The sequence below is a fragment of the Oncorhynchus keta genome, chromosome 30, assembly GCF_023373465.1.
Source record: "Oncorhynchus keta strain PuntledgeMale-10-30-2019 chromosome 30, Oket_V2, whole genome shotgun sequence".
In the NCBI taxonomy this organism is placed as follows: Eukaryota; Metazoa; Chordata; class Actinopteri; order Salmoniformes; family Salmonidae; genus Oncorhynchus; species Oncorhynchus keta.
In genome coordinates this window covers 44810536-44838400 of record NC_068450.1, presented here as the reverse complement: position 1 = coordinate 44838400, position 27865 = coordinate 44810536, and the positions used below count along the sequence as shown (strand labels likewise).

The 27865-nt window shown below is 42.7% G+C and overlaps 1 protein-coding gene across 2 annotated transcripts in view; it reads left to right on the top strand.

Moving 5' to 3' along the window:
- Positions 1-27865, top strand: part of LOC118363651 (mediator of RNA polymerase II transcription subunit 12-like) — a 78522-nt gene that overhangs the window by 22389 nt on the left and 28268 nt on the right. For both annotated transcript variants that reach the window (XM_035744734.2, XM_035744733.2), the window contains exons 23-34: positions 4555-4675; positions 11080-11190; positions 11313-11426; positions 14978-15132; positions 21517-21696; positions 22090-22161; positions 22650-22810; positions 24745-24906; positions 25181-25292; positions 25516-25605; positions 26849-26958; positions 27128-27263. In XM_035744734.2, the coding sequence (XP_035600627.1) occupies positions 4555-4675; positions 11080-11190; positions 11313-11426; positions 14978-15132; positions 21517-21696; positions 22090-22161; positions 22650-22810; positions 24745-24906; positions 25181-25292; positions 25516-25605; positions 26849-26958; positions 27128-27263 (1524 nt within the window). The remainder of the gene's footprint in view (positions 1-4554; positions 4676-11079; positions 11191-11312; positions 11427-14977; positions 15133-21516; positions 21697-22089; positions 22162-22649; positions 22811-24744; positions 24907-25180; positions 25293-25515; positions 25606-26848; positions 26959-27127; positions 27264-27865) is intronic.

Here is a 27865-nt window from a genome sequence, read left to right as displayed (position 1 = left end):
GAAGAGTCTTTGCGGTTCCAAACTTCTTCCATTTAAGAAAGATGGGAGGCCACTGAATTCTGTAGAAATGTTTTGGTACCCTTCCCCAGATCTGTGCTTCAACACAATCCTGTCTCGGAGCTCTACAGGCAAATCCTTTGACCGCATGGCTTGCTTTTTGCATTGGCATGCACTGTCAACTGTGTGACCTTTATATAGACAGGTGTGTGCCTTTCCCAATCATGTCTAATCAATTGAATTGACCCCAGGTGGACTCCAATCAAGTTGTAGAAACATCTCAAGGATGATCAATAGAAACATGATGCACCTGAGTGCAATTTTGAGGCGCATAGCAGGGTCTGAATAGTTACGTTAGTATGGTATTTATTTATATATATATATATGTATATGTATATGTATATATATGTGTGTGTGTGTGTGATATATATATGTATGTATGTATGTATGTGTGGGTGTGTGATATATATATATATATGTATGTATGTGTGTGTGTGATATATATGTATGTATGTATGTGTGTGTGTGTGATATATATATATGTATGTATGTGTGTGTGTGATATATATATATATATATATATATATATATGCAAACATTTCTAAACTTGTTTTTGCTCTGTCATTATGGGGTATTGTGTATTGATTGATGAGAAGTATTTTTAATGTCATCTATTTTAGAATGAGACTTTAATGTAACAAAATGTGGAAAAGGTCAAGGGGTCTGAATACTTCCCAAATGCACTGTACAGCCTTCTTAAGCAGGGTTCATACAGTCATTGGCAAGTCAAATGCAAGGACTTTCTTGTAATTGTGTAATTTATATACTTGTTCATATAAAAAAAAGTTTCTTCCAGTGCAGTTGCAAATACCATCCAGCGCTATGATGAAATTGGCTCTCATGAGTACTGCCTCAGGGATGGAAGACCCATACTTACCTCTGCTGCAGAGATTGCAACCCAAATAAATGCTTCAGAGTTAAAGTAACAAACACATCTCAAGATCAACTGTTCAGCGGAGCCTGTGTGAATCAGGCCTTCATGGTTGAATTCCTACAAAGAAACCACGACTAAAGGACACCAATAAGAAGAAGAGACTTGCTTGGGCCAAGAGACACAAGCAATGGACATGAGACCGGTGGAAATGTCTGGTATGGAGTCCAAATATGAGATTTTTGGTTCCAACAGTGTGTGAACGGATGATCTCTGCATGTGTATTTCCCACCGTAAAGCATGGAGGAGGAATTGTTATGGTGTGGGGTGCTTTGCTGGTGACAATGTCTGCGATTTATTTAGAATAAGGCACACTTAACCAGCATGGCTACCACAGCATTCTGCAGCAATACGCCATCCCACCTGGTTTGAGCTTAGTGGGCCTATCCATTTTTTTGTTCTCAACAGGACAATGACCCAACACACCTCCAGGCTGTGTAAGGGCCATTTGACCAAGAAGGAGAGTGATTGAGTACTGCATCAGATGACCTGGCCTCCACAATCCCCGACCTCAACCAAATTGAGATAGTTTGGGATGAGTCGGACCAAAGAGTCAAGAAAAAGCAGCCAACCAAGTGCTTAGCATATGTGGGAACTCCTTCAAGACTGTTTGAAAAGCGTTCCAGGTGAAGCTGGTTGAGAGGATGCCAAGAGTGTGCAAGGTTGTCATAAAGGCAAAGGGTGGCTATTTGAAGAATCTGAAATATATTTTGATTTGCTTAACACTTTTTTGCTTTCTACATGATTCCATATGTGTTATTTTATAGTTTTAATGTCTTCACTATTATTCTACAATATAGTAAAAAATAAAAACCCTTGAATGAGTAGGTGTTCTGAAACTTTTGACCGGTAGTGTATTTATTTTATAATTATATCCAGAATAATTAATAGGAATAGCGTTTTTGCATCATAGTCTATCAAAAATAAATGAGCACAGTAGACTGTCCAATCCGAGGCACTAAAACATGAACCCATGACCTTGATGCTTTCTCTGTTAAATCTAACGAGGCCCTGCTGTAATGCAAGCCCTCAATATCAATTCGATAGGGATATTAGATCCAGGCACAACTGTCTTCACCAGCGTGAGGAATGAGAAAAAATGTATATTCTGGACATTCCTCGCAAACACCTTTTATCTAGCACTTGGGCTGTTGCGTCACATGCGCTATCACAACAGCTGTTCATCATTTAAATGTCAATTATAAAAATTCCTTCCTAACTAATCATACACCAAATGCACATCCAACAAGTATTATACAGAATTATTGAAGAACCACGTTAATGACAGTATCGATTTAGGTTTTAAGTATCAAGGTGGCTCTTTCAGTTAGAAGCATTAGATTTGCATTCGCATACTGTACATCATTTTGTATTTGTGTGCCCATAAGGCAGGGTTTCCCCTAACACTACTCGGGACCCCGGATTTACGTTTAGATTTTTGCACGACACAGCTGATTCAAATAATCAACTAATCATCAAGCTTTGACCTTGGAGGACCGAGTTTGGGAAATGCTGACATAAGGAGACGACAAATGTTACGTAGTTACACTGGATTTCTTAGATCTCTATATAAAAATTTGACTGAAAGCTAGATCCAAGATTCTTAACTAATTAATGCTTAAAACATGATATTACAGCTACTTAACACTGCCATAAATACAAGAACAGAAAAGTAATGTATTATGTGCCACAATTTTAAACAAATCTGTCAAGACAACAACCATGAGAAAGGGTTAAACATGAGTTTACCTATTTACCTATGAATTTTATTGCATTCGGAAAGTATTCAGACCCCCTTTTTTAATATTTTTTTACACAATATGTTTCGTTACAGCCTTATTCTAAAATGGATTAAATAAAATCCTCAATCTATACATAGTACCCCATAATGACAAAGCAAAAACATTTGTTTGCAAATTTGGAAAAAAATGAATATAAACATACCGTATTCAGACCATTTGCTATGAAGCATCTGAAATTGAGCTTTGGTGCATCCTGTTTCCATTGATCTTTCAATTGATTGGTCATATCTATATAAGGTCCCACAGTTGACACTGCATGTCAGAGCAAACACCAAGCCATGAGGTTAAAGGAATTGTCCATACAGCTCCGAGACAGGATTGTTTCGAGGCACAGATCTGGGAAGGGTACCAAAACATTTCTGCAGCATTGAAAATCCCCAAGAACACAGTGGCCTCCATCATTCTTAAATGGAAGAAGTTTGGAACCACCAAGACTCTTCCAAGAGCTGGCCGCCCGGCAAAACTGAGCAATCCAGCGAGATGGACCTTGGTCAGGGAGTTGACCAAGATCTTATGGTCACTCTGACAGAGCTCCAGAGTTCCTCTGTAGAGATGAGAGGACCTTCCAGAAGGACAACCATCTCTGCAGTATTCCACCAATCAGGCCTTTATGGTAGAGTGGCCAGACGAAAGCCACTCTTCAGGAAAAGGCACATGACAGCCCGAATGGCATTTGCCAAAAGGCATCTAAAGGACTCTGACCATGAGAAATAAGATTCTCTGGTCTGATAAAACCAACATGAACTCTTTGGCCAGAATGCAAACCTCATGTCTGGAGGAAACATGGCACCATCCCACCGGTGAAACATGGTATTGGCAGCATCATGCTGTGGGAATGTTTTTCAGCGGCAGGGACTGGGAGACTAGTCAGGATCGAGGGAAAGATGAACGGAGCAAAGTACAGAGATCCTTGAGGAAAACTATCGAACATCTCAGGAGAGACCTGAAAATAGCTGTGCAGCTACGCTCCCCATCCAACCAGACAGAGGATAAAAGGATCTGCAGAGAAAAATGGGAGAAAATCCCCAAATACAAGTGTGCCAAGCTTGTAGCGTCATACCCAAGAGGACTTGAGGCTGTACTCGCTGCCAAAGGTCCTTCAACAAAGTCTGAATACTGATATTAATGTGAGATTTTGGGTTTTCATTGTTTTAATGCATTTGTAAACATCCCTAAAATACTATTTTTGCTTTGTTATTAAGGGGTATTGTGTGTAGATTGAGGGGGAAAAAACAATTATCAATTTTAAAATAAGGCTGTAATTTAACAAAATGTGGGAAAAGTCAAGGGGTCTGAATAATTTCCGATAGCTGCGTTGTAGCTATATCTTAATGCAATTACATGAAAACTTTTGGCAAATTATTAGCAATGACTTATCACCAGCTGTAATGTATTTTCCAGCATAGGACATTCTCACTAGGACCCTAGTTTATAAAAATACCCATGTAACCCTCGTTGTCCTCTGGGGCTCTCCTTGGCTGCTTAGTCATTGTGGTGCTCAAAGCATAAGAAAAAGGTGTTTTGCTTGTCCGATAGGGCAGCATTGGTGTCCGCGACATGGCTGGCTTTGTTTTTGTTATCCGTGATTGTTAGGAGCCCCTCGTGTCCGACCCGCTGAATGCTCTGAGAGGCACGATTAGAGTGGAACACACACAGTAACATTCCAGCATCTCTTTCTCTCGACACCAATACGTGTTGAGTAATTACCAGTCCACTTCAAATTTGAACATTTCCTTCTCTGTTTCCTTCTCTCTGTTCTATCAGGTCAGCGATCTCTCCTTCCATGACTCCCTGGCCACCTTCGTAGCCATCCTCATTGCCCGTCAGTGTCTTCTCCTGGAGGACCTGGTCCGCTGCGTAGCCATCCCTTCCCTCCTCAACGCTGGTAAGAGCCCGTCTCTCACCCCCAGACCCAATGCCAGGGTCCTGTTCCTGAGGCACCAAACAAAAGAAATCCGTGAAATAGGGATGGACTGACTACCTGTACTCGGTCTAATAAGGAACGTTAATTTTCGTTTTCCGTTGCTAAATGCTTTGAAGCGTTTTTGTTGCATGCCCTAAGGAACACCACCCAGGCCTTATTCTTAGATCCCAGTCTCTTCTATTTAATCTAGCCTGAACTCTCTGCCATCTCGGTATAAATGAGTTTACAGTACACAGGCGCCCTGTCTGCCTGCCTCTCTATGCTTTGAAGATACTCCCATGCCCATAATGCATTACTTTTGTCTTTTCTGTCTGAGCAGGAGGTAAACGCCACAGTGTGTCTGATCCCACTCGGCACAGTGTGTGTGTCTGTCTGTGATGGCCAATCAAGGCCTCATTCAGCTTGTTTTCAAAGTCCCCTGTGAAGTTGTCAAAACATGGTACAAACATTATTGGGCACAGACAACAGCAAAAAGGGCAGGAAGGTAGAGACAACAATACATCACACAAAGCAGCCACAACTGTCAGTAAGAGTGTCCATGATTGACATAAAACTGTCCAGTTTGAGTGTTTGTTGCAGCTTGTTCCAGTCGCTAGCTGCAGCGAACTGAAAAAAGGAGCGACCCAGGGATGTGTGTGCATGTGACTGTCAGAACGGGTGTTGTATGTTGAGGATGAGGGCTGCAGTAGATATATCAGATAGGGGAGAATTAGACCTAAGAGGGTTTCATAAATAAGCACCAACAGTTTACAGAGGAGTATAGAGTGCAGTGATGTGTCCTATAAGGAGCATTGGTGGCAATTCTGATGGCCAAATGGTAAAGAACATCTAGCCGTTCAAGAGAGCACCCTTATCTGCCAATCTGTAAATTGTCTCCGTAATCTAGCATGGGTAGGATGGTCATCTGAATCAGGGTTAGTTTGGCAGCTGGGGTGAAAGAGGAACGATTACGATAGAGGAAACCAAGCCTAGATTTAACTTTAGCCTGCAGCTTTGATATGTGCTGAGAGAAGGACAGTGCACCGTCTAGCCATACTCCCAAGTACTTGTATGAGGTTATTACTTCAAACTCTAAACCCTCAGAGGTAGTAATAACACCTATGGGAGGAGGGGCATTCTTTTTACCAAACCACATTACCTTTGTTTTGGAGGTGTTCAGAACAAGTTTAAGGGTAGAGAAAGCTTGTTAGACACTAAGAAAGCTTTATTGTAGTGCATTTAACACACATTTGGTGGAGGGGCCAGCTGAGTATAGGACTGTCTCGGTCGATTTGTTTTCGTGTCTGGGTCTGATTGTTCTTGGGTCCATTGTTCTTGGGTCCAACTTTTTCGTCTCCCCCATAAAACTGGGGACCACCCAAGGACCCTGGAACACCACACCAACCAAAAAACAATTGTTTTTAAATATTCTAAAACAAACATGCTGCCCTGGTTAAAGCTGCCCCAGCCAATCTCGTCCTCCACAGACCTCAGCAACCAGTGTGCACAGGAAGCTACCTTTAAGCATGACACTTTTTTCAAAAGGAGGACAACAGGGACTGATGACAGGAGCAACAGGACAACACTAAATGAACAGTGTCAGTGAGCGACACGCATATGTCACAACACTCGGGGACAACGCGCATTAGAATGCGTGTCCACCAGTATCTGCATAAACCACTACGTCGTCCAGATAAACAGCACACCCGACGAGACCGGAGACAACCCTATTCATAAGGCGCTGAAAAGTGGCAGGTGTGTTACGCAGGCCAAAACTCATAACCGAATAAGAGTACAGACAGAAGGGTGTAATAAAGTCAGAGATTGTGTGTCCTATGCCCAATTGGCACCTGCCAATAGCCCTTTATTAAGAAGTAAAACTTGCTCACTAACTTCGCTGCTCCAACCTGATCAATGCAGTCCTCCATCCGGGGAAATGAATCTGACTTTGTGACACCGTTTACCTTACGGTGGTCCGTACAAAATCATTGTCCCATCTGGTTTACTGACCAAGATACGGGGAAAAGCCCAGCTTGAGAAAGGCTCTGCAATATCATTATCCAGCATGTACCTGATCTCAAAATCCAGACAACAAACGTTTCTCTGGTGAAATTCGGTAGAACCCCTGACGGATGGGGTCAGCATCCCCAACGTCAATATCAGCATCCCCAACGTCAATATTCCCCGAATCAGACTCAAATCAAATGTTATTTGTCACATACACATGGTTAGCAGATGTTAATGCAAGTGTAACGAAATGCTTGTGCTTCTAGTTCCGACCATGCAGTAATATCTAACAAGTAATCTAACCTAACAATTTCACAACAACTAACTTATACACACAAGTGTAAAGGATTGAATATGTACATAAAAATATATGAATGAGCAATGGCCGACCGGCATAGGCAAGATGCAGTAGATGGTATAGAGAACAGTATATACATATGAGATGAGTATTGTAGGGTATGTAAACATTATATAAAGTGGCATTGTTTAAAGTGGCTAGTGATACATTTTTTTTTTTTTTTTAATTCAATATTAAAGTGGCTAGAGATTGAGTCTGTATGTTGACAGCAGCCACTCAATGTTAGTGATGGCTGTTTAACAGTCTGATGGCCTTGAGATAGAAGCTGTTTTTCAGTCTCTAGGTCCCCGCATTGATGCACCTGTACTTACCTCGTCTTCTGGATGATAGCGGGGTGAACAGGCAGTGGCTCAGTGGTTGTTGTCCTTGATGATCTTTTTGGCCTTCCTGTGACATCGAGTGGTGTAGGTGTCCTGGAGGGGAGGTAGTTTGCACCCGGTGATGCGTTGTGCAGACCTCACTACCCTCTGGAGAGCCTTATGGTTGTGGGCGGAGCAGTTGCCGTACCAGGCGGTGATACAGCCCGACAGGATACTCTCGATTGCGCATCTGTAAAAGTCTGTGAGTGTTTTTGGTGACAAGCTGAATTTCTTCAGCCTCCTGAGGTTGAATAGGCGCTGCTGCGCCTTCTTCACCACACTATCTGTGTGGGTGGACTATTTCAGTTTGTCTGTGATGTGTACGCCAAGGAACTGCTTCCTCTGCTGTTTCCTGAAGTCCATGATCATCTCCTTTGTTTTGTTGACATTGAGTATGAGGTTATTTTCCTGACACCAGACTACGAGGGCCCTCACCTCCTCCCTGTAGGCTGTCTCATCGTTGTTGGTAATCAAGCCTACCACTGTAGTGTCGTCTGCAAACTTGATGATTGAGTTGGAGGCGTGCTTGGCCACGCAGTCATGGGTGAACAGGGAGTACAGGAGAGGGCTGAAAACGCACCCTTGTGGGGCCCCAGTGTTGAGGATCAGCGGGGTGGAGATGTTGTTTCCTACCCTCACCACCTGGGGTGGCCCATCAGGAAGTCCAGGACCCAGTTGCACAGGGCTGTCTCGAGCTTAATGACGAGTTTGGAGGGTACTATGGTGTTAAATGCCGAGATGTAGTTGATGAACAGCATTCTTACATAGGTATTCCTCTTGTCCAGATGGTTTAGGGCAGTGTGCAGTGTGATTGTGATTGTGTCGTCTGTGGACCTATTGGGGTGGTAAGCAAATTGGAGTGGGTCTAGGGTGTCATGTAGGGTGGAGGTGATATGGTCCTTGACTTGTCTCTCAAAGCACTTCATGATGACCGAATTGAGTGCTACGGGGGCGATAGTCATTGAGCTCAGTTACCTTCACTTTCTTGGGAACAGGAACAATGGTAACTGAGCTAAATGACTATCGCCCCCTAGCACTCACTTCCGTCATCATGAAGTGCTCTGAGAGACTAGTCAAGGACCATATCACCTCCACTCAGCAGAGAAGGGTAACACAGACTCTATCACAAACAACTCAAAGGCACTGGTGTCCCTCAGGATCTTCACTGGCACTGGGTCGTTACTTCCTAACAGACACACAAAACCCTCTCATGAAAGATAAATAATCTGGGTCAATTGGGTCTTCCACATGCACCTGGGCATGAGACGGACTGACAGGAGTGAACGGATGTGGGACAGGCGACGCTAACGCCGTAGGCTTAGGTTTAACGTTAGCGCAAGTCCTGAATTTACCCTTAGCCCTGAGAACAGGACATTTGTTTTTCCAATGACCTGAACACTGACAGTAGTGACATTCTTGACTACAGTCAGCTTTACCATGGGAACCAGGCTCAACCCTAGATGAATGAAGCTCTGCCCGTGAACCAGAGTGTTTCGGTGGGCGAGACCCAAATCTCTCTGGACGCCCCCACTCACACGGAATACGGGACTCCTCAATGCTACTTTTGCGAGTCCAAACTTACTCGTCCGACAAAACCGCAGCTTCAGAGACTGTCTTCACTTTGTGTGTGTTAATGTACGTGGCTGTTCGATCCGGGATTGTGTCCTGAAATTGCTCTAGCATAATCAGATCACACAATCTCTGGAAACTCTCTTAACCGCAGAGGCGGAATGCGATTAAACTGTGAAGATAACTCTTGTGCAGATGCAACATGAGTCTTTATCAGCCCTTTTTAAAGTTCTAAATTGTTGGCGGTAAACCTCAGTAAGCAATTCGTAAATCTGTAAAACAGCCATTATAACCTTAGCATAGCTGACACTGTCAGCTACACAAAGAGCTGAATATGCTTCCTGCGCTTTACCAGTTAACACACTATAAACATTAAAGTGTGATCAGAATCAGGCTAACTCCTAGCGTCAGCAACTCACTCAAACAATGAAAATAACATCTGGGTCCTTTTCATAAAATGTTGGCAACAGACGTAAGTATCCAACAATATAAAATGTTTCCGGGGCACAGCCGAGAGAGGAGCGACCCCTAGGGAAATCAGGGTCACCTTCCCTAAGCAAACCCTCCCCCGACAGCTTTCCATCCCTAAACAAGTTTAGCCGTGCTGGTTGCAGCTTGATTTTAGCATGTTCCCATTCCTGTTTAAATTCCAATTCCTTATGCGTAACACGATCATGCTCTGACTGTAACAGAAGCAGTTCTTTCTGCTGTTCAAAATAACTACTACTAGGGCTAACAGAGTGAAATGGGGAGACCGCTGGGGAGGTGGCGAGTCCTCTGCAGAGGCTGCCCCAGTGGTAACTACGCGTATACAACTCTACATTAGATTGGCCTTCAATATTAACCTTACAATTTTTGGGAGGTTTATCACTAATTTCAAACTGGTAGTGCTTAGCTATCTTCAACAGCTGTTTAGTACATACACTAGCCGTTCAAAAGTTTGGGGTCACTTAGAAATGTCCTTGTTTTTGAAAGAAAAGCTATTTTTTTGGTCCATTTAAAATAACATCAAATTTATCAGAAATACAGTGTAGACATTGTTAATGTTGTAAATGACTGTTGAAAACCTGGAAACCATTCAACAGTCAACAATTAAATATCTACGTAGGAGTACAGAGGCCCATCAGCAACCATCACTCCTGTGTTCCAATGGCACGTTGTGTTTGCTAATCCAAGTTTATACATTTAAAAGGCTAATTGATCATTAGAAAACCCTTTTGCAATTATGTTAGAACAGCTGAAAACTTGTTCTGATTTAAGAAGCAATAAAACTGGCCTTCTTTAGACTCGTTGAGTATCTGGGGCATCAGCATTTTTTGGGTTCTATTACAGGCTCAAAATGGCCAGAAACAAATAACTTTCTTCTGAAACTCGTCAGTCTATTCTTGTTCTGAGAAATGAAGGCTATTCGATGCGAGAAATTGCCAAGAAACTGAAGATCTCGTACAACGCTGTGTACTACTCCCGTCACAGAACAGCTCAAACTGGCTCTAACCAGAATAGAAAGAGGAGTGGGAGGCCCCGGTGCACAACTGAGCAAGAGGACAATATATTAGTGTCTAGTTTGAGAACCAGACGCCTCACATGTCCTCAACTGGCAGCTTCATTAAATAGTACCTGCAAAACACCAGTCTCAAAGTCAACAGTAAAGAGGGAGGCAATGCGGAGATAAAGAAACAACAAACATATATATTTATTAAATAAAGTAACAATAGTGTGTAAGTGAGTGGATGTGTGCATAGATGGTGATAATGAGGGGTATTGAGAGGTGCAAAAACAAATGAACAGAGGCCAAAAATGCCACAACAAAAAAACTGTCTGCGTGGAGTCTCTTCAATGTATGGGGGAAGGTGTATTTATCCCCGGGACACACCCGAGCCCAGGTGTCCTATTTCACAGACAACCCTCCCAGCTCTGCCCACTGACATCATATTAAGGAAAACAAGAGCAGAGAGAGAGAATTTGGCAGATAGTAGGAGGGTTGTCAGACTTTGCTAAAGCAGCTTTATTCCCGTTCAGATTCTTGTTGTGGTTGTGTGTGGCTGTCTGTGTGACCCTTTAACCTACCTCTCTCTGTGTGTTTCTCCTCCCAGCCTGCAGTGAGCAGGACTCTGAGCCCGGAGCCCGTCTGACCTGCAGGATTCTGCTGCACCTTTTCAAGACCCCGCAGCACAACCCCTGCCCCCAGGATGGAGCCAAGTCAGGTACTCACAAAACAAACTAATTCCAAGTGTAATCCCACATCTTATAATATTTTAATTGATTGATGCCATTAATTAATATGTTTTTAATTTAATGAAATTGTTAATGGTTTTATATTTTGCAGATAAATCTTCTGTTGGGATCCGGTCGTCGTGTGATCGCCACCTTCTGGCTTCCTCGCAGAACAGCATAGTGGTCGGAGCTGTCTTTGCTGTCCTAAAGGCTGTCTTTATGCTGGGTAATACACTCAGTATTATGCTATTATTTTGTCCTTAAAGTTTCTTGAGTCCAATTTGACAATTGAATGTGAATAGGTTGATGTATTTATAGTTATTAAAGTGGAACTGACAGCGTTTTAGCAACATGAAATCGTATTAAAATATTTTTATACATACCCAGGAAGAATATGACTTTCACTTTCTCACAAGCGTGCACATAGATATCTATAAAATTTTCATTTTCATAAATTCATAGAATGTTTGGGAATGATGTAAAGTAAGGCATTTGTTAAAATTCTATAGCAATATAGAGTGGAAAAGCTTCCATGCATTTGGACAATTAATAGACACTGCAGTAAATAAAACTGTCTTGTCCAGGACTGGAGTCTACTCAGACCAGTGTGCCATAGCCAATCAGAGCTACAGTTGGCCTATATGCAAATAAGCCATTTCCCACACGGTCCTGCCATCATTCACTTTGACCTGTACTATGTGTAGGCAGTAACAACAGCGCGACTTTAGATTATTAGAACGCATTCACCAAAAGCCACAAAATACACCTGAATGGATTTCTGGAAATATGTAAACACCACGGGAGTCCTCTTACATTTGCAAACTTTATAGTCCTATTGATCAAAAAAACATGAAAAGATAGGCTCTTTCTCCCTCAGTTATGCACATCAAAAACAACAAAATCATGAGCTAAAATCTAACAAAGGAACATTAGATAAACCCTCTCAAACTTTTTCAGCTAGTTAGCCGTCAAAATTGCACTGATAATCGAGGGGGAATAGTTGCCTACTCGTCCTACTGCAGCTTGCCTGCCTGCCCGCTCATTTTATAGATGCCAAAAACATTTGATAGATAGCAGCATATGCTAACTGTCGATAAGTCGTTTAAGTTCAGAATAGCTAACTCGCAAATCAATTCACAGTTCTTGTTCGCTAATTACCTCTAGCTGTACCGAAAAGCGATATGAGGGGGAAAAGTCGGCCACTCACCCACTCCTCCAGTGACATGACATCCTCCCAGCAGCTAGCTAGCTAGAGAGCTAATGTTAGGGTCTGTGTTTTTAACTTGCTAAATAAACAGCTAGCTACATAAATAGATATGCTATCCCAGTGGTGTCAAACTCAATCAGAGCACAGGCCACATTGAGAGAATTGAATTCGTGGGCCAGACATAGACTATTTGTTTTTACATGAAAAATGTGCAATTGCGAACCAAACTGGCCATTGTTTCATTTGAAAAAAGAGGCCCATTTATAATGTTCAATTATGTACATAGGCTGCTGTACAGTGCATTCGGATAGTATTCAGATCCCTTGACTTTTTCCAAATTTCATTTATGGTTCAGCTTTATTCTAAAGTTGATCTGTTTTTTTCCCCTCATCAATCTATACACCATACCCCATAATGACAAATTGAAAACAGGGTTTTAGAAATTGTTGCAACAGAAATACCTTTTCCATTAATCATCCTTGAGATGTTTCTTCAACTTGAGGTCCACCCGTAGTAAATTCAATTGATTGAACATGATTTGGAAAGGCACACTCCTGTCTTTATAAGGTCCCACAGCTGACAGTGCATGTCAGAGCAAAACCAAAGCCATGAGGTCAAAGAGGTTGTCCGTAGAACTCCGAGAAAGGATTGTCGGCACAGGTCGAACTTTGGCCTGAATGCCAAGCATCACGTCTGGAGGAAACATGGCACCATCCCTACGGTGAAGCATGATGGTGGCAGCATCATGCTGGGGGGGATTTTTCCAGCGGCAGGGACTGGGAGACTAGCCAGGATCGAGAGAAAGGTGAACAGAGCAAAGTACAGAGAGATCCTTGATGAAAACCTTCTCCAGAGCGCTAAGGACCTCAGAAAGGACAACGACCCTAAGCACTCAGCCAAGACAACGCAGGAGAGGCTTCAGGACAAGTTTCAGAATGTGCTTGAGTGGCCCAGACTTGAACCAGATCAAACATCTCTGGAGAGACCTGAAAATAGCTGTGCAGTGATGCTCCTCATCCAACCTGACAGAGCTTGAGTGGATCTGCAGAGAAGAATGGGAGAAACTCCCTGAATGCAGGTGTGTCAAGCTTGTATCGTCATACCCAAGAAGACTCGAGGCTGTAATCCCTGCCAAAGGCGCTTTCACAAAGTACTGAGTAAAGGTTCTGAATACTTAGAAGTACCAGTCAGTTTCGGCACCTATTCATTCCAAGGTTTTTCTTTATTTTTACAATTTTCCACATTGTAGAATAATAGCGAAGACATTAAAACTATGAAATGACACATGGAACGATGTAGCAACCAAGAAAATGTTAAACAAATCTAAATATATTTGAAATTCTTCAAAGTAGCCACCTTGATGACAGCTTTGCACACTCTTGGCATTCTACAATGTAGAAAATAGACTAAATAAAGAAAAGCCTTGAATGAGTATGTGTGTCCAAACGTTTGACTGGTACTGTATGTAAATTAAATATTTCAGTTTTGCGTGTTTTATACATTTGCGCACACACACACAAACTTTTTGCTTTTTCATTATGGGTTATGTGTAGATTGAGACAAAACAATTTAATCAATTTTAGAATAAGGCTGTAACAAAAATGTGGAAAAATGCATTGTATATAGCATTTTAACATATTACAACGAAATAAGACATAAATATTTTTCCAGCCTTTGCTGCTATATGCTTGCAGATGTGCATGACATTTCACGACCCAAATCAAAATGTATTTAATAACTACAAATAACAAAAATATCGCTGTAGAATTTACATTTTTTTGCACTGCATGCGTCACCGGTGAGGTTGAATGCAGCATTGCTGTATGGTGCACTCAAAATGTATTGTAGTTGAGTAGCCAGCCAAGGCTACTTCTCAAATGTTGCTGTAATTCTCCTTTGCATGTTGTTTTGTTGCAGGTTTTATTTTTGGCGTTATTCATTGTCTAGCTTTAAAACCTGAACCCAGACTGCAACATTTTAGTAGCCAAGCTAGGACTGTGGCATGTGTCTGTGTATTTTCCCTTCACTGTGCTCTGTAAATGGGAGACACGGAGGTGCAATTTAAGTTGAATTTACCGACGCGATCACTTCAGGCTGTAATTCCATGAAGTAGATGACTCAAAAGTCTCATTTATACTTGCTTTTGTGTCCTATTTGGCTTGTGGGCCTTGTTTGACACATGTGCTCGCCTATTAGCCACATTGACTGACTGCTGTAATTTACAACCTGAAAGCAATCTTTTTTTTTTACTAACAAGAAATGTATTGGTGACCATGTTAGTCATGCGTTGAACTGCATCCATCTATTCTGCCAGCGATGCCTTTCTGTACGTCATGGCATTTTGAGTCAAATAGAGCATGTTTTTAAAAAGCTCATATAAAGTTGGTTTTGAAGCATAAACTGGGAATTTTATATTTTGTACTGATATTATGATCTGTTTCATATCTGCAAAGTATTTAAAACACTGTCAGTTTCACTATAAATGTCGATCTCTTACAACTGGTCACCAGTAAGACCACAGAACCTTGAAGTTCTACCTTTTGTAACATTTTCTCTCCATTGCGCTCCAGGCGATGCAGAACTGAAGGGCTCGGGATTTTCTCACCCCGCCGGCCTCGACGACGACGACATAGGTTCCAAGAAGTCGGGCGGCCACACAGCCTCTATAGAGACGGCCAGCCTAGACATGTACGCCAAGTATGTGCTGAAGAGCATCTGCCAACAGGTGAGAACATGTGAAAGGAGACATTTCACACCAGGGTCAAATTTTTGGGACTTCCTATATTTTCTCTCTTCCGTTTCCCTCACACACCAGAAGCTGCATATTTCCTAATGCAAGTCATTTCTAGGTGTGGAGTCCAGAAAGTAAACTGAAGTGAAACATTTCCTAATTGAAAACCAACTGTTCAAATCCTGAGTTGACTGAATTTATTACTCCATTTCGGGTAATGACAATGCACTTGCAGCTCAGTTAGGACTTGGAGTGAATCAGTCTTAGTATTTTATTAGGACCCCATTAGCTACTGCTAAAGCTAAATTCCCCTGATGTGAAAATAGCAACCTTGTTTCACTAAATTCCCCTGACATTTAGTATTTTGTAAGGATCCCCATTAGCTGTTCCAAAAGCAACAGCTACTTTTCCTGGGGTCCAAACAAAACATGAACAATTACAATACAGAACATTATTAGACAAGAACAGCCCAAGGACAGAGAAGGCACATGCAGCCTACACATCAATACATACAGAAACCAGGTCAAATATGGGAGAGGTGTTGTGCCGTGAGGTGTTGATTTATCTGTTTTTTGAAACCAGGTTTGCTGTTTATTTGAGCAATATGAGATGGAACGGAGTTCCGTGCAATAATGCCTCTATATGGCACTGTATGCTTTCTTGAATTTGTTTTGGATTAGAGATGAAACGGTATGAAAATGTCATATCCTGATTATAGTGACAAATGATCACGGTATTGTTAAAATGTGCTGGAAATGTACTGATACACAAACGGAAATCATTTCACCAAGGTTTATATACAAAACCAACAAACAACAAATAAAGTTAGCAGCACTATGCACTTTTTGTGTGCATAAACATAAAAATAATAACATTAAAGATGGCACCATGTGGCTTTGAGAGAAGCTTCCCTAGTGCAGGTTTTAATGAACACAACCTTAAGCAAATCAAATGTGCATATAAAAGCAACACAAGTAAAGCAATGTGCATGTAAGAACAATACAACTATATGTAAACACATCTAATGTGCAGGTGTTGACATCAAAATAACAACACACAAAATGGAAACAAATCAAATGAACAGCACTGATTGTAAGTCTGTTCTCACCTTCATAAAGAAATAAGGTGCTGCTGGCCTAACATCCTGTATGTATGCATCTTTGTTCACTTGAGATTGAAAAGTAAAAATGTCCTCATAATTACTTTGTCCGGTTTAAGTAGTGATCTGTGACGGGAGACAATGTGCCCGCTGGCACTGAACGCTCTCTCTGCTGGCATGCTAGTTGCTGGGTTGAAAAAAAGCTTCCTGGCAACACTGGATTCAAGTTTTATATTAAGTCTTCAAGCTAGATCCCTGTAATCATTGAAGATCACTTTTCTAGACTCTCTGGACTAAAACCTTATAAGTGTACAGTATTACGTTTTGTATCTTTAAAAAATACAACTGTTACATTACCCAACAGTTTACCTAGAACATGGGCTGACGGTGAAGTAGACATTACATTTACATTTAAGTCATTTAGCAGACGCTCTTATCCAGAAAAAGACTTACAAATTGGTGCATTCACCTTATGACATCCAGTGGAACAGCCACTTTACAATAGTGCATCTACATCTTTTAAGGGGGGTGAGAAGGATTACTTTATCCTATCCTAGGTATTCCTTAAAGAGGTGGGGTTTCAGGTGTCTCCGGAAGGTGGTGATTGACTCCGCTGTCCTGGCGTCGTGAGGAGTTTGTTCCACCATTGGGGGCCAGAGCAGCGAACAGTTTTGACTGGGCTGAGCGGGAACTGTACTTCCTCAGTGGTAGGGAGGCGAGCAGGCCAGAGGTGGATGAACGCAGTGCCCTTGTTTGGGTGTAGGGCCTGATCAGAGCCTGGAGGTACTGAGGTGCCGTTCCCCTCACAGCTCCGTAGGCAAGCACCATGGTCTTGTAGCGGATGCGAGCTTCAACTGGAAGCCAGTGGAGAGAGCGGAGGAGCAGGGTGACGTGAGAGAACTTGGGAAGGTTGAACACCAGACGGGCTGCAGCGTTCTGGATGAGTTGTAGGGATTTAATGGCACAGGCAGGGAGCCCAGCCAACAGCGAGTTGCAGTAATCCAGACGGGAGATGACAAGTGCCTGGATTAGGACCTGTGCCGCTTCCTGTGTGAGGCAGGGCCGTACTCTGCGGATGTTGTAGAGCATGAACCTACAGGAACGGGCCACCGCCTTGATGTTAGTTGAGAACGACAGGGTGTTGTCCAGGATCACGCCAAGGTTCTTAGCGCTCTGGGAGGAGGACACAATGGAGTTGTCAACCGTAATGGCGAGATCATGGAACGGGCAGTCCTTCCCCGGGAGGAAGAGCAGCTCCGTCTTGCCGAGGTTCAGCTTGAGGTGGTGATCCGTCATCCACACTGATATGTCTGCCAGACATGCAGAGATGTGATTCGCCACCTGGTCATCAGAAGGGGGAAAGGAGAAGATTAATTGTGTGTCATCTGCATAGCAATGATAGGAGAGACCATGTGAGGTTATGACAGAGCCAAGTGACTTGGTGTATAGCGAGAATAGGAGAGGGCCTAGAACCGAGCCCTGGGGGACACCAGTGGTGAGAGCGCGTGGTGAGGAGACAGATTCTCGCCACGCCACCTGGTAGGAGCGACCTGTCAGGTAGGACGCAATCCAAGCGTGGGCCGCGCCGGAGATGCCCAACTCGGAGAGGGTGGAGAGGAGGATCTGATGGTTCACAGTATCGAAGGCAGCCGATAGGTCTAGAAGGATGAGAGCAGAGGAGAGAGAGTTAGCTTTAGCAGTGCGGAGCGCCTCCATGATACAGAGAAGAGCAGTCTCAGTTGAATGACTAGTCTTGAAACCTGACTGATTTGGATCAAGAAGGTCATTCTGAGAGAGATAGCGGGAGAGCTGGCCAAGGACGGCACGTTCAAGAGTTTTGGAGAGAAAAGAAAGAAGGGATACTGGTCTGTAATTGATGACATCGGAGGGATCGAGTGTAGGTTTTTTCAGAAGGGGTGCAACTCTCGCTCTCTTGAAGACGGAAGGGACGTAGCCAGCGGTCAGGGATGAGTTGATGAGCGAGGTGAGGTAAGGGAGAAGGTCTCCGGAAATGGTCTGGAGAAGAGAGGAGGGGATAGGGTCAAGCGGGCAGGTTGTTGGGCGGCCAGCCGTCACAAGACGCGAGATTTCATCTGGAGAGAGAGGGGAGAAAGAGGTCAGAGCACAGGGTATATTTGACATATTTGGTATTCATATCACAAAATATATAAATTAGCTCTCCACAAAGAATTTCAATAAACTAGTAAAAAATAGACAAATACCTGTCTATTTATGGAAAAATTGCCCTGATTTAACCATAGGACTAATTTACTACTCCTGATGATTTCATTTTTCAAATCCTATGAGGGAAAAATATTTTGCTTTCTGGGAAGCTAAACCAGACAAGATAAAGTGTGCCTGTCAATATAATGAATATGGACTGGGTTGGTTAAGATTATTAAATATAAAAGCACTAAAGCTCTCTCTAAAAGCTTCACTTATGCAAAAGTTTCATTTGAACCCTAAATGGTTCTCAAGTAGATTACTAAGAAAATTGCCTTTTTGCCTTTGTGCAGATTGCCATGTCTCATTTTCGATTAATTGAAAATGATTATTTTTTCAAGGTATCTCTCTTTTTCAAACAAGCATTGCAGAGTTGGCTACAATTTCAATTTCATCCCCCTGAAAAGATGGAACAAATATTACAACCAATATTATGGCTCGACTCAAATCTGCTGGTTGATGAAGGGCCTGTATTTATGGAAAATATGTTTTGAGGGTATTTTGTTTTTAAATTATATTGGACTTGTGGAGTTATGTCTTTCATGGAGTTATCAGAATTGTATGGGAAGTTCTGCTCAATCCAAGATTACAAGCAACTGATTACATCATTACCCCAAAAATGGAGGAGGCAGGTGGCAGCGGAAGGAGGTAGGGAACTGGTCTGTCTGCCCAATATAAAGGTGCAAAACAGGCAGAGGAATAAAAATAGCAAAATAGCTAAGTATACCATTTTCATTTGAGGACCAGAATCTTGACAGCTGTGCCGTTGTGAATTTTGATGTACTTATTCCACGGTACAGGGTGTCTGAGTTAATATAGAGCAGAGCAGGATTCAAGACTTTGTGCTTCTCAGCTAAAATTATTGTACAGAATTCTTGCCACCTACAAAATTTGGAATAATTGCAGCTCTGCAGATTTTGTTGTGAGGAGACCGAATCAATAGACCATTTGTTTTGGTATTGCCCTCAGGTTGCATGTTTCTGGTCTCAGGTTTAGGAATGCCAACAGCATACCACCCTGCATACCACTGCTGGCTTGCTTCTGAAGCTAAGCAGGGTTGGTCCTGGTCAGTCCCTGGATGGGAGACCAGATGCTGCTGGAAGTGGTGTTGGAAGGCCAGTAGGAGGCACTCTTTGCTCTGGTTTAAAATGTATCCCAATACCCCAGGGCAGTGATTGGGGACACTGCCCTGTGTAGGGTTCCATCTTTCGGATGGGATGTTAAACGGGTGTCCTGACTCTCTGAGGTCATTAAAGATCCCATGGCACTTGTCGTAAGAGTAGGGGTGTTAACCCCGGTGTCCTGGCTAAATTCCCAATCTGGCTCTCAAATCATCATGGTCACCTAATAATCCCCAGTTTACAATTGGCTCATTCATCCCCTTCCTCTCCCCTGTAACTATTCCCCAGGTTGTTGCTGTAAATGAGAATGTGTTTTCAGTCAACAGGTGCATCCTGTTTCCATTGATCATCCTTGAGCTGTTTCTACACCTTGATTGCAGTCCACCTGTGATAAATTAATTTGATTGGACATGATTTGGAAAGGCACACACCTGTCTATATAAAATGCACATGACAACCCTCTTGGAGTTTGCCAAAAGGCACCTAAATACTCTCAGACCATGAGAAACAAGATTCTCTAATCTGAAGAAAGCAAGATTAAGATTGGCCTGAATGCCAAGCGTCACATCTGTAGGAAACCTGGCACCATCCCTACGGTGAAGCATCATGCTGTGGGGATGTTTTTCAGTGGCAGGGACTGGGAAGACTAGTCAAGATCGAGGTAAAGATGAACGGAGAAAAGTGCAGAGATCCTGCTCCAGAGCACTCAGGACCTCAGACTGGGGCGACGGTTCACCTTCCAACAGGACAATGACCCTAAGCACACGGCCAAGACAACACATGGAGTGGCTTCGGGACAAGTCTCTGAATGTCCTTGAGTGGCCCAGCCAGAGCTCGGACTTAAACCTGATCGAACATCTCTGGAGAGACCTGAAAATAGCTGTACAGCGACACTCCCCATTCAACCTGACCGAGTTTGAGAGCATCTGCAGAGGAGAATGGGAGAAACTCCCCAAATACAGGTGTACCAAGCTTGTAGTGTCATACCCAAGAAGACTCGAGGCTGTAATCGCTAAATGTCTAAAAATGTTTTTGCTTTGTCATTATGGAGTATTGTGTGTAGATTGATGAGAGAAAAAAACGATTTAATCAATTTTAGAATAAGGCTGTAACGTAACAAAATGTGGAAAAAATCAAGGGATCTGAATAGTTTCCAAAGGCACTGTATGTTAAACAGCACAGCATAGTTGAAAGATGTACAGTATTGTGTGTAGAAATGGCCAGTAGAGCTAGATGGGATGGGCTGAGGGTTGGGGTGGGGAATTGGAGACAAGTGGGAGTGGAGTTGCTGGGCGAGGGATAGAATGATAGTCAAAGATAAAAGTAAAAAAATTAAGTCAATAAAACGTATCAAAAACTATGTTTGAATGACACTGAGGGGCATTGTTACTGCTAATGCCTGTTTGCCTGAGGCTGATGCCGTGCAGGTGTTTGGACACATGCTCATTTAAATGCACACACATGCACATACATGGAAACACACATACACACACGTAAATAGTGCCATACATGTACTCACACATATTCAGTTGGCCTTGCTGTTATGATTTTTGCATATTTCTTTCCCTGTTTTCCTTGATCTTTTTTTCTCTTGTTTGTTTTGGTGGTGGTGGCTGATGGGTTGCTGGTTCGGGTCCCTGTTTTTGACCTTGTGGGAGATCTGTTGACGTGCACTTGAGCATGGCGTTGACCCTAGTTGCTTCTGTGGCTCTGGATGGGAGTCTGTTAGATGACTAATGTGATGTGGATGTTGAGCAGCTTCACTGCAAGTAGATTGTGTTTTATTTTTTAAATTCAGGAATGAACTAATTAGGAGTTTAATTTCGGTTTCACTTCCTGCATTGACTGAATTAAAAACTGAATGGGGCCAAACAATGTTCAGTATATACCCCTTGGTGATCTCTACCTATCATCACACATCTCTCCCTCCATCAGGAGTGGGTGGGCGAGCGCTGCCTCAAGTCCCTGTCGGAGGACAGCAGTGCCCTGCAGGACCCGGTGCTGGTCAACATCCAGGCCCAGCGGCTGCTGCAGCTCATCTGCTACCCTCACCGCCAGCTGGACAGTGAGGAGGGGGACAATCCCCAGAGGCAACGCATCAAACGCATCCTCCAGGTCAGCCCACACAAGACCTAAAACCTTTTTCTGGAAATTACTTTGAAATGGTTTCTTTGAAGCCATCGAGGCCAGTTGTAAGTGAATCAGTGTCAGCCCTAGAAGATCGTTGGGGATGGCGGAGAGAGCACAGCAGACGGTACATCCATTACAAATGGGGGGGTTGTGGGTGCTAGAATTAATCAGTGGGTGAACTTTCTCTGAACCCTGGCTGTAGCTCAGCAGACCACATTAGGAAGCATGAGTTTTCTGAATGTCATTACTGCCATCTGCTGACTAAAGCAGTGCTCCAGGGAAAGTGGTGAACTTTGATGCTCTGTGTGACAACTTAACTGTTTGGGGATTGTTGTGATGTGTACATCTAAAAGTTGTGTCCCATCCTCCCGGCTGTAGAACATGGACCAGTGGACGATGAGACAGTCGTCCCTGGAACTGCAGCTCATGATCAAGCAGAGTACTAACAACGTACGTAACCAGACTCCAGTGTCCTGTAAGGTCCTCAAGACACTAACACTGCCATTTAATCAAAATTAAGCATGATATTCCATTTACATTTTAGTCATTTAGCAGATGCTCTTAACCAGAGCAACTTAAAAGATCAATTAGTGTTAAGTGCCTCGCTCAAGTGCACATCAACATATTTTTCACCTAGTCGGCTTGGGGATTTGAACCAGCGACCTTTCGGTTACTGGCCCAAACCTCATAACCGCTAGACTGTCTGCCACCCAATGATATTGCAAGGATATTGCTCAAAATATAGATTTTGAATACAATCCGTCTGTAAAGTTCACAAGTGTGCCTCTGGTTCAATTGAATCCATAGAGATATAGAATTAAAGTGGCTTATGTCAAAACCCTTCGTAACTGTAGAATGTGCTAGTAATGGCAGCCGTCTTTGTCAAGGATAGACATTGAGTGCAAGTGGATGAACTCGTCTTTATTGTCTCCCTGCAGGAGCTGTACTCCCTATTGGAGAGCATCGCCAAGGTCACCATAGAGGTGTTCCAGAAGTCAGCGGAGATGAACTCCAACAACCCCTCAGGAAACAGCTCGGCCGGCGCCGGAAGCTCTACCTCCAACAGCAACAGCACTAGCAAGATGAAACCAGTGTTGAGGTGTGTGTGATGTTTCTAAATTCTCCCTCCCATTTACAAATACAGTTGAAGTCGGAAGTTTACATACACTTAGGCTGGAGTCATTAAAACTCATTTATCAACCACTCCACAAATTTCTTGTTAACAAATTAGTTTTTCCAGGTCGGTTAGGACATCTACTTTGTGCATGACACAAGTAATTTTTCCAACAATTGTTTACAGACAAGATTATTTCACTTATAAATACCTGTATCACAATTCCAGTGGGTCAGAAGTTTACATACACTTGATTGTGACTTTAAACAGCCTGTAAAATTCCAGAAAATTATATCATGGCTTTAGAAGCTTCTGATAGGCTAATTGACATAATTTGAGTCAATTGGAGGTGTACCTGTGGATGTATTTCAAGGCCGACCTTCAAACTCAGTGCCTCTTTGCTTGACATCATGGGAAAATCAAAAGAAATCAGCCAAGACCTCAAAGAAATTGCAGACAAGTCTGGTTCATCCTTGGGAGCAATTTCCAAATGCCTGAAGCTACCACATTCATCTGTACAAACAATAGTACGCAAGTATAAACACCGTGGGACCCACGCACCCGTCGTACCGCTCAGGAAGGAGACGTGTTCTGTCTCCTAGAGATGAACATACTTTGGTGCGAAAAGTGCAAATCAATCCCAGAACAGCAGATGCTGGAGGAAACAGGTACAAAAGTATCTATATCCACAGTAAAATGAGTCCTATATCGACATAACCTGAAAGGCCGCTCAGCAAGAAAGAAGCCACTGCTCCAAAACTGCCGTAAAAAAAGCCAGACTACGGTTTGCAACTGCACATATAACAAAGATCGTACTTTTTGGAGAAATGTCCTCTGGTCTGATGAAACAAAAATAGAACTGTTTGGCCATTATGACCATCATTATGTTTGGAGGAAAAAGAGGGAGGCCTGCAAGCCGAAGAACACCATCCCAACCATGAAGCACGGGGGTGGCTGCATCATGTTGTGGGGGTGCTTTGCTGCAGGAGGGACTGGTCCACTTCACAAAATAGATGGCATCATGAGGGAGGACAATTATCTGGATATACTGAAGCAACATTTCAAGACATCAGTCAGAAAGTTAAAGCTTGGTCGCAAATGGATCTTCCAAGCATACCTCCAAAGTTGTGGCAAAATGGACAACAATGTCTAGGTATTGGAGTGGCCATCAGAAAGCCCTGACCTCAAACTTATAGAAAATGTGTGGGCAGAACTGAAAAGGTGTGTGCGAGCAAGGAGGCCTGCAAACCTGACTCAGTTACAGCAGCTCTGTCAGGAGGAATGGGACAAAATTCACCCAACTTTTTGTGGCACGCTTGTGGAAGGCTACCCGAAACGTTTCACCGAAGTTAAACAATTTAAAGTCAATGCTACCAAATACTAATTGAGTGTATGTAAACTTCTGACCCACTGGGAATGTGATAAAAGAAATAAAAGCTGAAATAAATCATTATTTCTACTATTATTCTGACATTTCACATTCTTAAAAAAAAGTGGTGATCCTAATTGACCTAAAACAGGGATTTTTTTACTCGGATTAAATGTGAATATTTGTGACAAACTGAGTTAAAATGTATGTGGCTAAGGTGTATGTAAACTTCCGACTTCAACTGTATGTAGGAATACGGAGTTCACTGATAAATCACATGGTAAAATGGTTATTTGCTATATAATTATTTGATAATAGTTTTTCTGTGAGATAAATGAAAACTAGAATATATCGTAGGTACTACCAATTGTCAAATTTCAACCAGATAATATCCATTGTTTTCACAATCTCTTTTGGTAAAACCATTTGAAATGGCAAAAGCAGTGTTTCCAAACTCCAGTCCCCGAGTATCCCAATCATGCTTTCTCATTGTTGGTGAAATCTAACCTCAGTGTAAAATCTCTTTTATATTCGTTTGTGTACCCCCCAGTTCGTCAGAGCGGACAGGTGTGTGGCTGGTGGCACCACTGATTGCCAAGCTGCCCACCTCAGTCCAGGGCCACGTCCTGAAGGCGGCAGGGGAGGAGCTGGAAAAGGGCCAGCATCTGGGATCCTCCTCACGCAAGGAGAGGGACCGGCAGAAACAGAAAAGGTCAGACAACTCACACCCGAGGAATCCCTTTTTTTGTCCTGGTCCCGACAGATATACAGTATAGATCAATAAATACACAGCACAGGACAGACCCCTTCTTTCAGAACAGTTTGTTTTAGTGGGTGTCAAAAACAGGGGCTTTATGAGGTGCTGTTTTGGGTTATGTAAATAATGCTTATTTTATCAACACGGTTGTACTCTCATCCAGAAAGCATAGTACTCCGCTCTATTATGATAATATTTTGCCCCAGCTTTCACATTTGTCTGTCTCCAGCATGTCTCTGCTGAGCCAGCAGCCTTTCCTATCTCTGGTGCTAACCTGTCTAAAAGGCCAGGACGAACAGCGAGAGGGCCTCCTCACCTCCCTCTACAGCCAGGTGCAGCAGGTAAGACCCAACACAGCCTCTCCCCCATCTTCTTATCCCACCACACCCCCTCTATTCGGCCAAAATCCCAATTTGAGATTGTATGGTTTCATTGACATCATTGCACGTTTTACACAAAAGTCAGTGTGTGCATCGCAAGTGAGGATTCTGCCCTTGTGCTCACTGTTGGCCATATCTGCCATCTCATGCTGACTGATGCTATGGCTGCATTTCCATCTTCCAGATTGTAACGAACTGGCGGGAGGACCAGTACCAGGATGACTGCAAGGCCAAGCAGATGATGCACGAGGCACTGAAGCTGCGGCTCAATCTGGTGAGGTTTCTTAGTCACCACTACCATCATAGTCATGTGATTTCGCTGTTATGCCTGAATGTGCTAAATTGTCCAATATCAGATAAGGCCAGACGGACAGAAAGTACCTCTGAAAACAAATCAAACCCAGTTAGTTACTGCTTATGTTTTTGTCCATTAAAAGTACAAAGAGATGTAGAGGTTGAAAATGTATTAAGAAAAATCCATGCAAATTCTCTGGCACCTTGACATAAGTTTCATGGACGTTTCTGAATTGCATGCTAATGCCCCGTTTACATCGTGACGTATTTAAATGTTGTTTTAACATTTTTTTTATTTCACGCAAGTCAGTTGAGAACATATTCTTATTTACAATGACGGCCTAGGAACAGTGGGTTAACTGCCTTGTTCAGGGGCAGAATGACAGATTTTTACCTGGTCAGCTCTGGGATTTGATCCAGTAACCTTTCGGTTACTGGCCCAACACTCTAACCTCTAGGCTACCTGCCGCTCCTATTTGTATTTGTATTTCATTACGCCGTACGTCAACTTTATGCAATCTCGTTCCTCTACTGGAAGGAGAGCATAGGATAGGATTTCACAATGCAAAACAAGATGGAGGAGAGTCTCTCATCAGAGGTGGCATTTATTTTGAGAGATTGCAAAATTTGACCTTTTCATTCAAGACAGGATAAATATAATGTTTCAGGTGATAATAAAACATGTTTTGTTTAGTTACTTTTTCCTCAACTTGTTTCTATAACGTTCTAGCAAGTTAAGCTAGCTTGCACTGTAAAGCAGCTAGATAGCTAAAAGCGAGGCTAGGTGGAAGATACCACTGTAGCTAGCGACCTCCACCTAATAATTATCATCAAAAACACACCCAATTACCATCACAATAAACTTACATGGGAGACAAGTCATATAATTGGCTTAAAAGCTTATAGGAATGGGTAATTGTTTATAAACTGCTAGCTATCCCACGAAGCTATTACAGAAAACCACATTTTCATCTTCCACGGTTTGGTAACTTCTTGTCCTTCAATGGGCTCTGGCTGGACTGAAGACGGTGCAAAGTTTGGAAAATGTAAAAGAATGCAGCGTCCTTCGAGCAAGCCTTCAACCGCAAGAGGGCATTACGATTCCACTCCGTTGTGGATGTCCCCATTGAAATGCATGACATCCGGCGCAATGTAACGGAGTGCTTATGGGTAATGTGAACGAGGCTTAAAATGAAATTGGATGTCTTGTCTTTGCTCTCCAGGTAGGTGGGATGTTTGACACGGTACAACGCAGCACACAGCAGACCACGGAGTGGGCCGTGCTACTCCTCGACATCATCAGCAGCGGTACAGTGGACATGAAGTCCAACAAGTAAGTCTCAACACACCTGCTCACACATTTTTAACTTCATCACTTTACTTGGGTTCATTTGTTAAGATTGTAATGTCAACATGTAAAGTACCTGACTGACGTGTGTGATTTCTCTTCTCCCTCACTCTGCCTGTCCGTCTCTCTCGCTCTCTTCCTTTTTCTCTCTCAGTGAGCTCTTCACTACGGTACTGGACATGCTGAGTGTGCTGATTAATGGCACACTGGCTGCTGACATGTCAAGCATCTCTCAGGGCAGCATGGAAGAGAACAAGAGGGCTTACATGAACCTGGTAAAGAAGCTTCGGGTAAGATCACACTGGATTTACACTGGTGTAGAAAACATTAGGAACACCTGATCTTTCCATGACAGGCTGACCTGGTGAATCCATATGAAAGCTATGATCCCTTATTGATGTCACTTGTTAAATCCACTTTAATCAGTGTAAATTAAGGGGAGGAGACAGGTTAGAGAATGATTTTTAAGCCTTGAGACAACAGTTGAGGCATTGGATTGTGTATCTGCGCCATTGAGGGTGAATGGACTAGAGGTCGACCGACTATGATTTTTCAACGCCGATACCGATTATTGGAGGACCAAAAAAAGCCGACACCTATTAATCGGCTGATAATAAAAAATACATTTGTAATGATGACAATTACAACAATACCGAATGAACACTTATTTTAATATAATACATCAATAAAATCAATTTAGTCTCAAATAAATAATGAAACATGTTCAATTTGGTTTAAATAATACAAAAACAGTGTTGGAGAAGAAAGTAAAAGTGCAATATGTGCCATGTAAGAAAGCTAACGTTTAAGTTCCTTGCTCAGAACATGAGAACATATGAAAGCTGGTGGTTCTTTTTAACATGAGTCTTCAATATTCCCAGGTAAGAAGTTT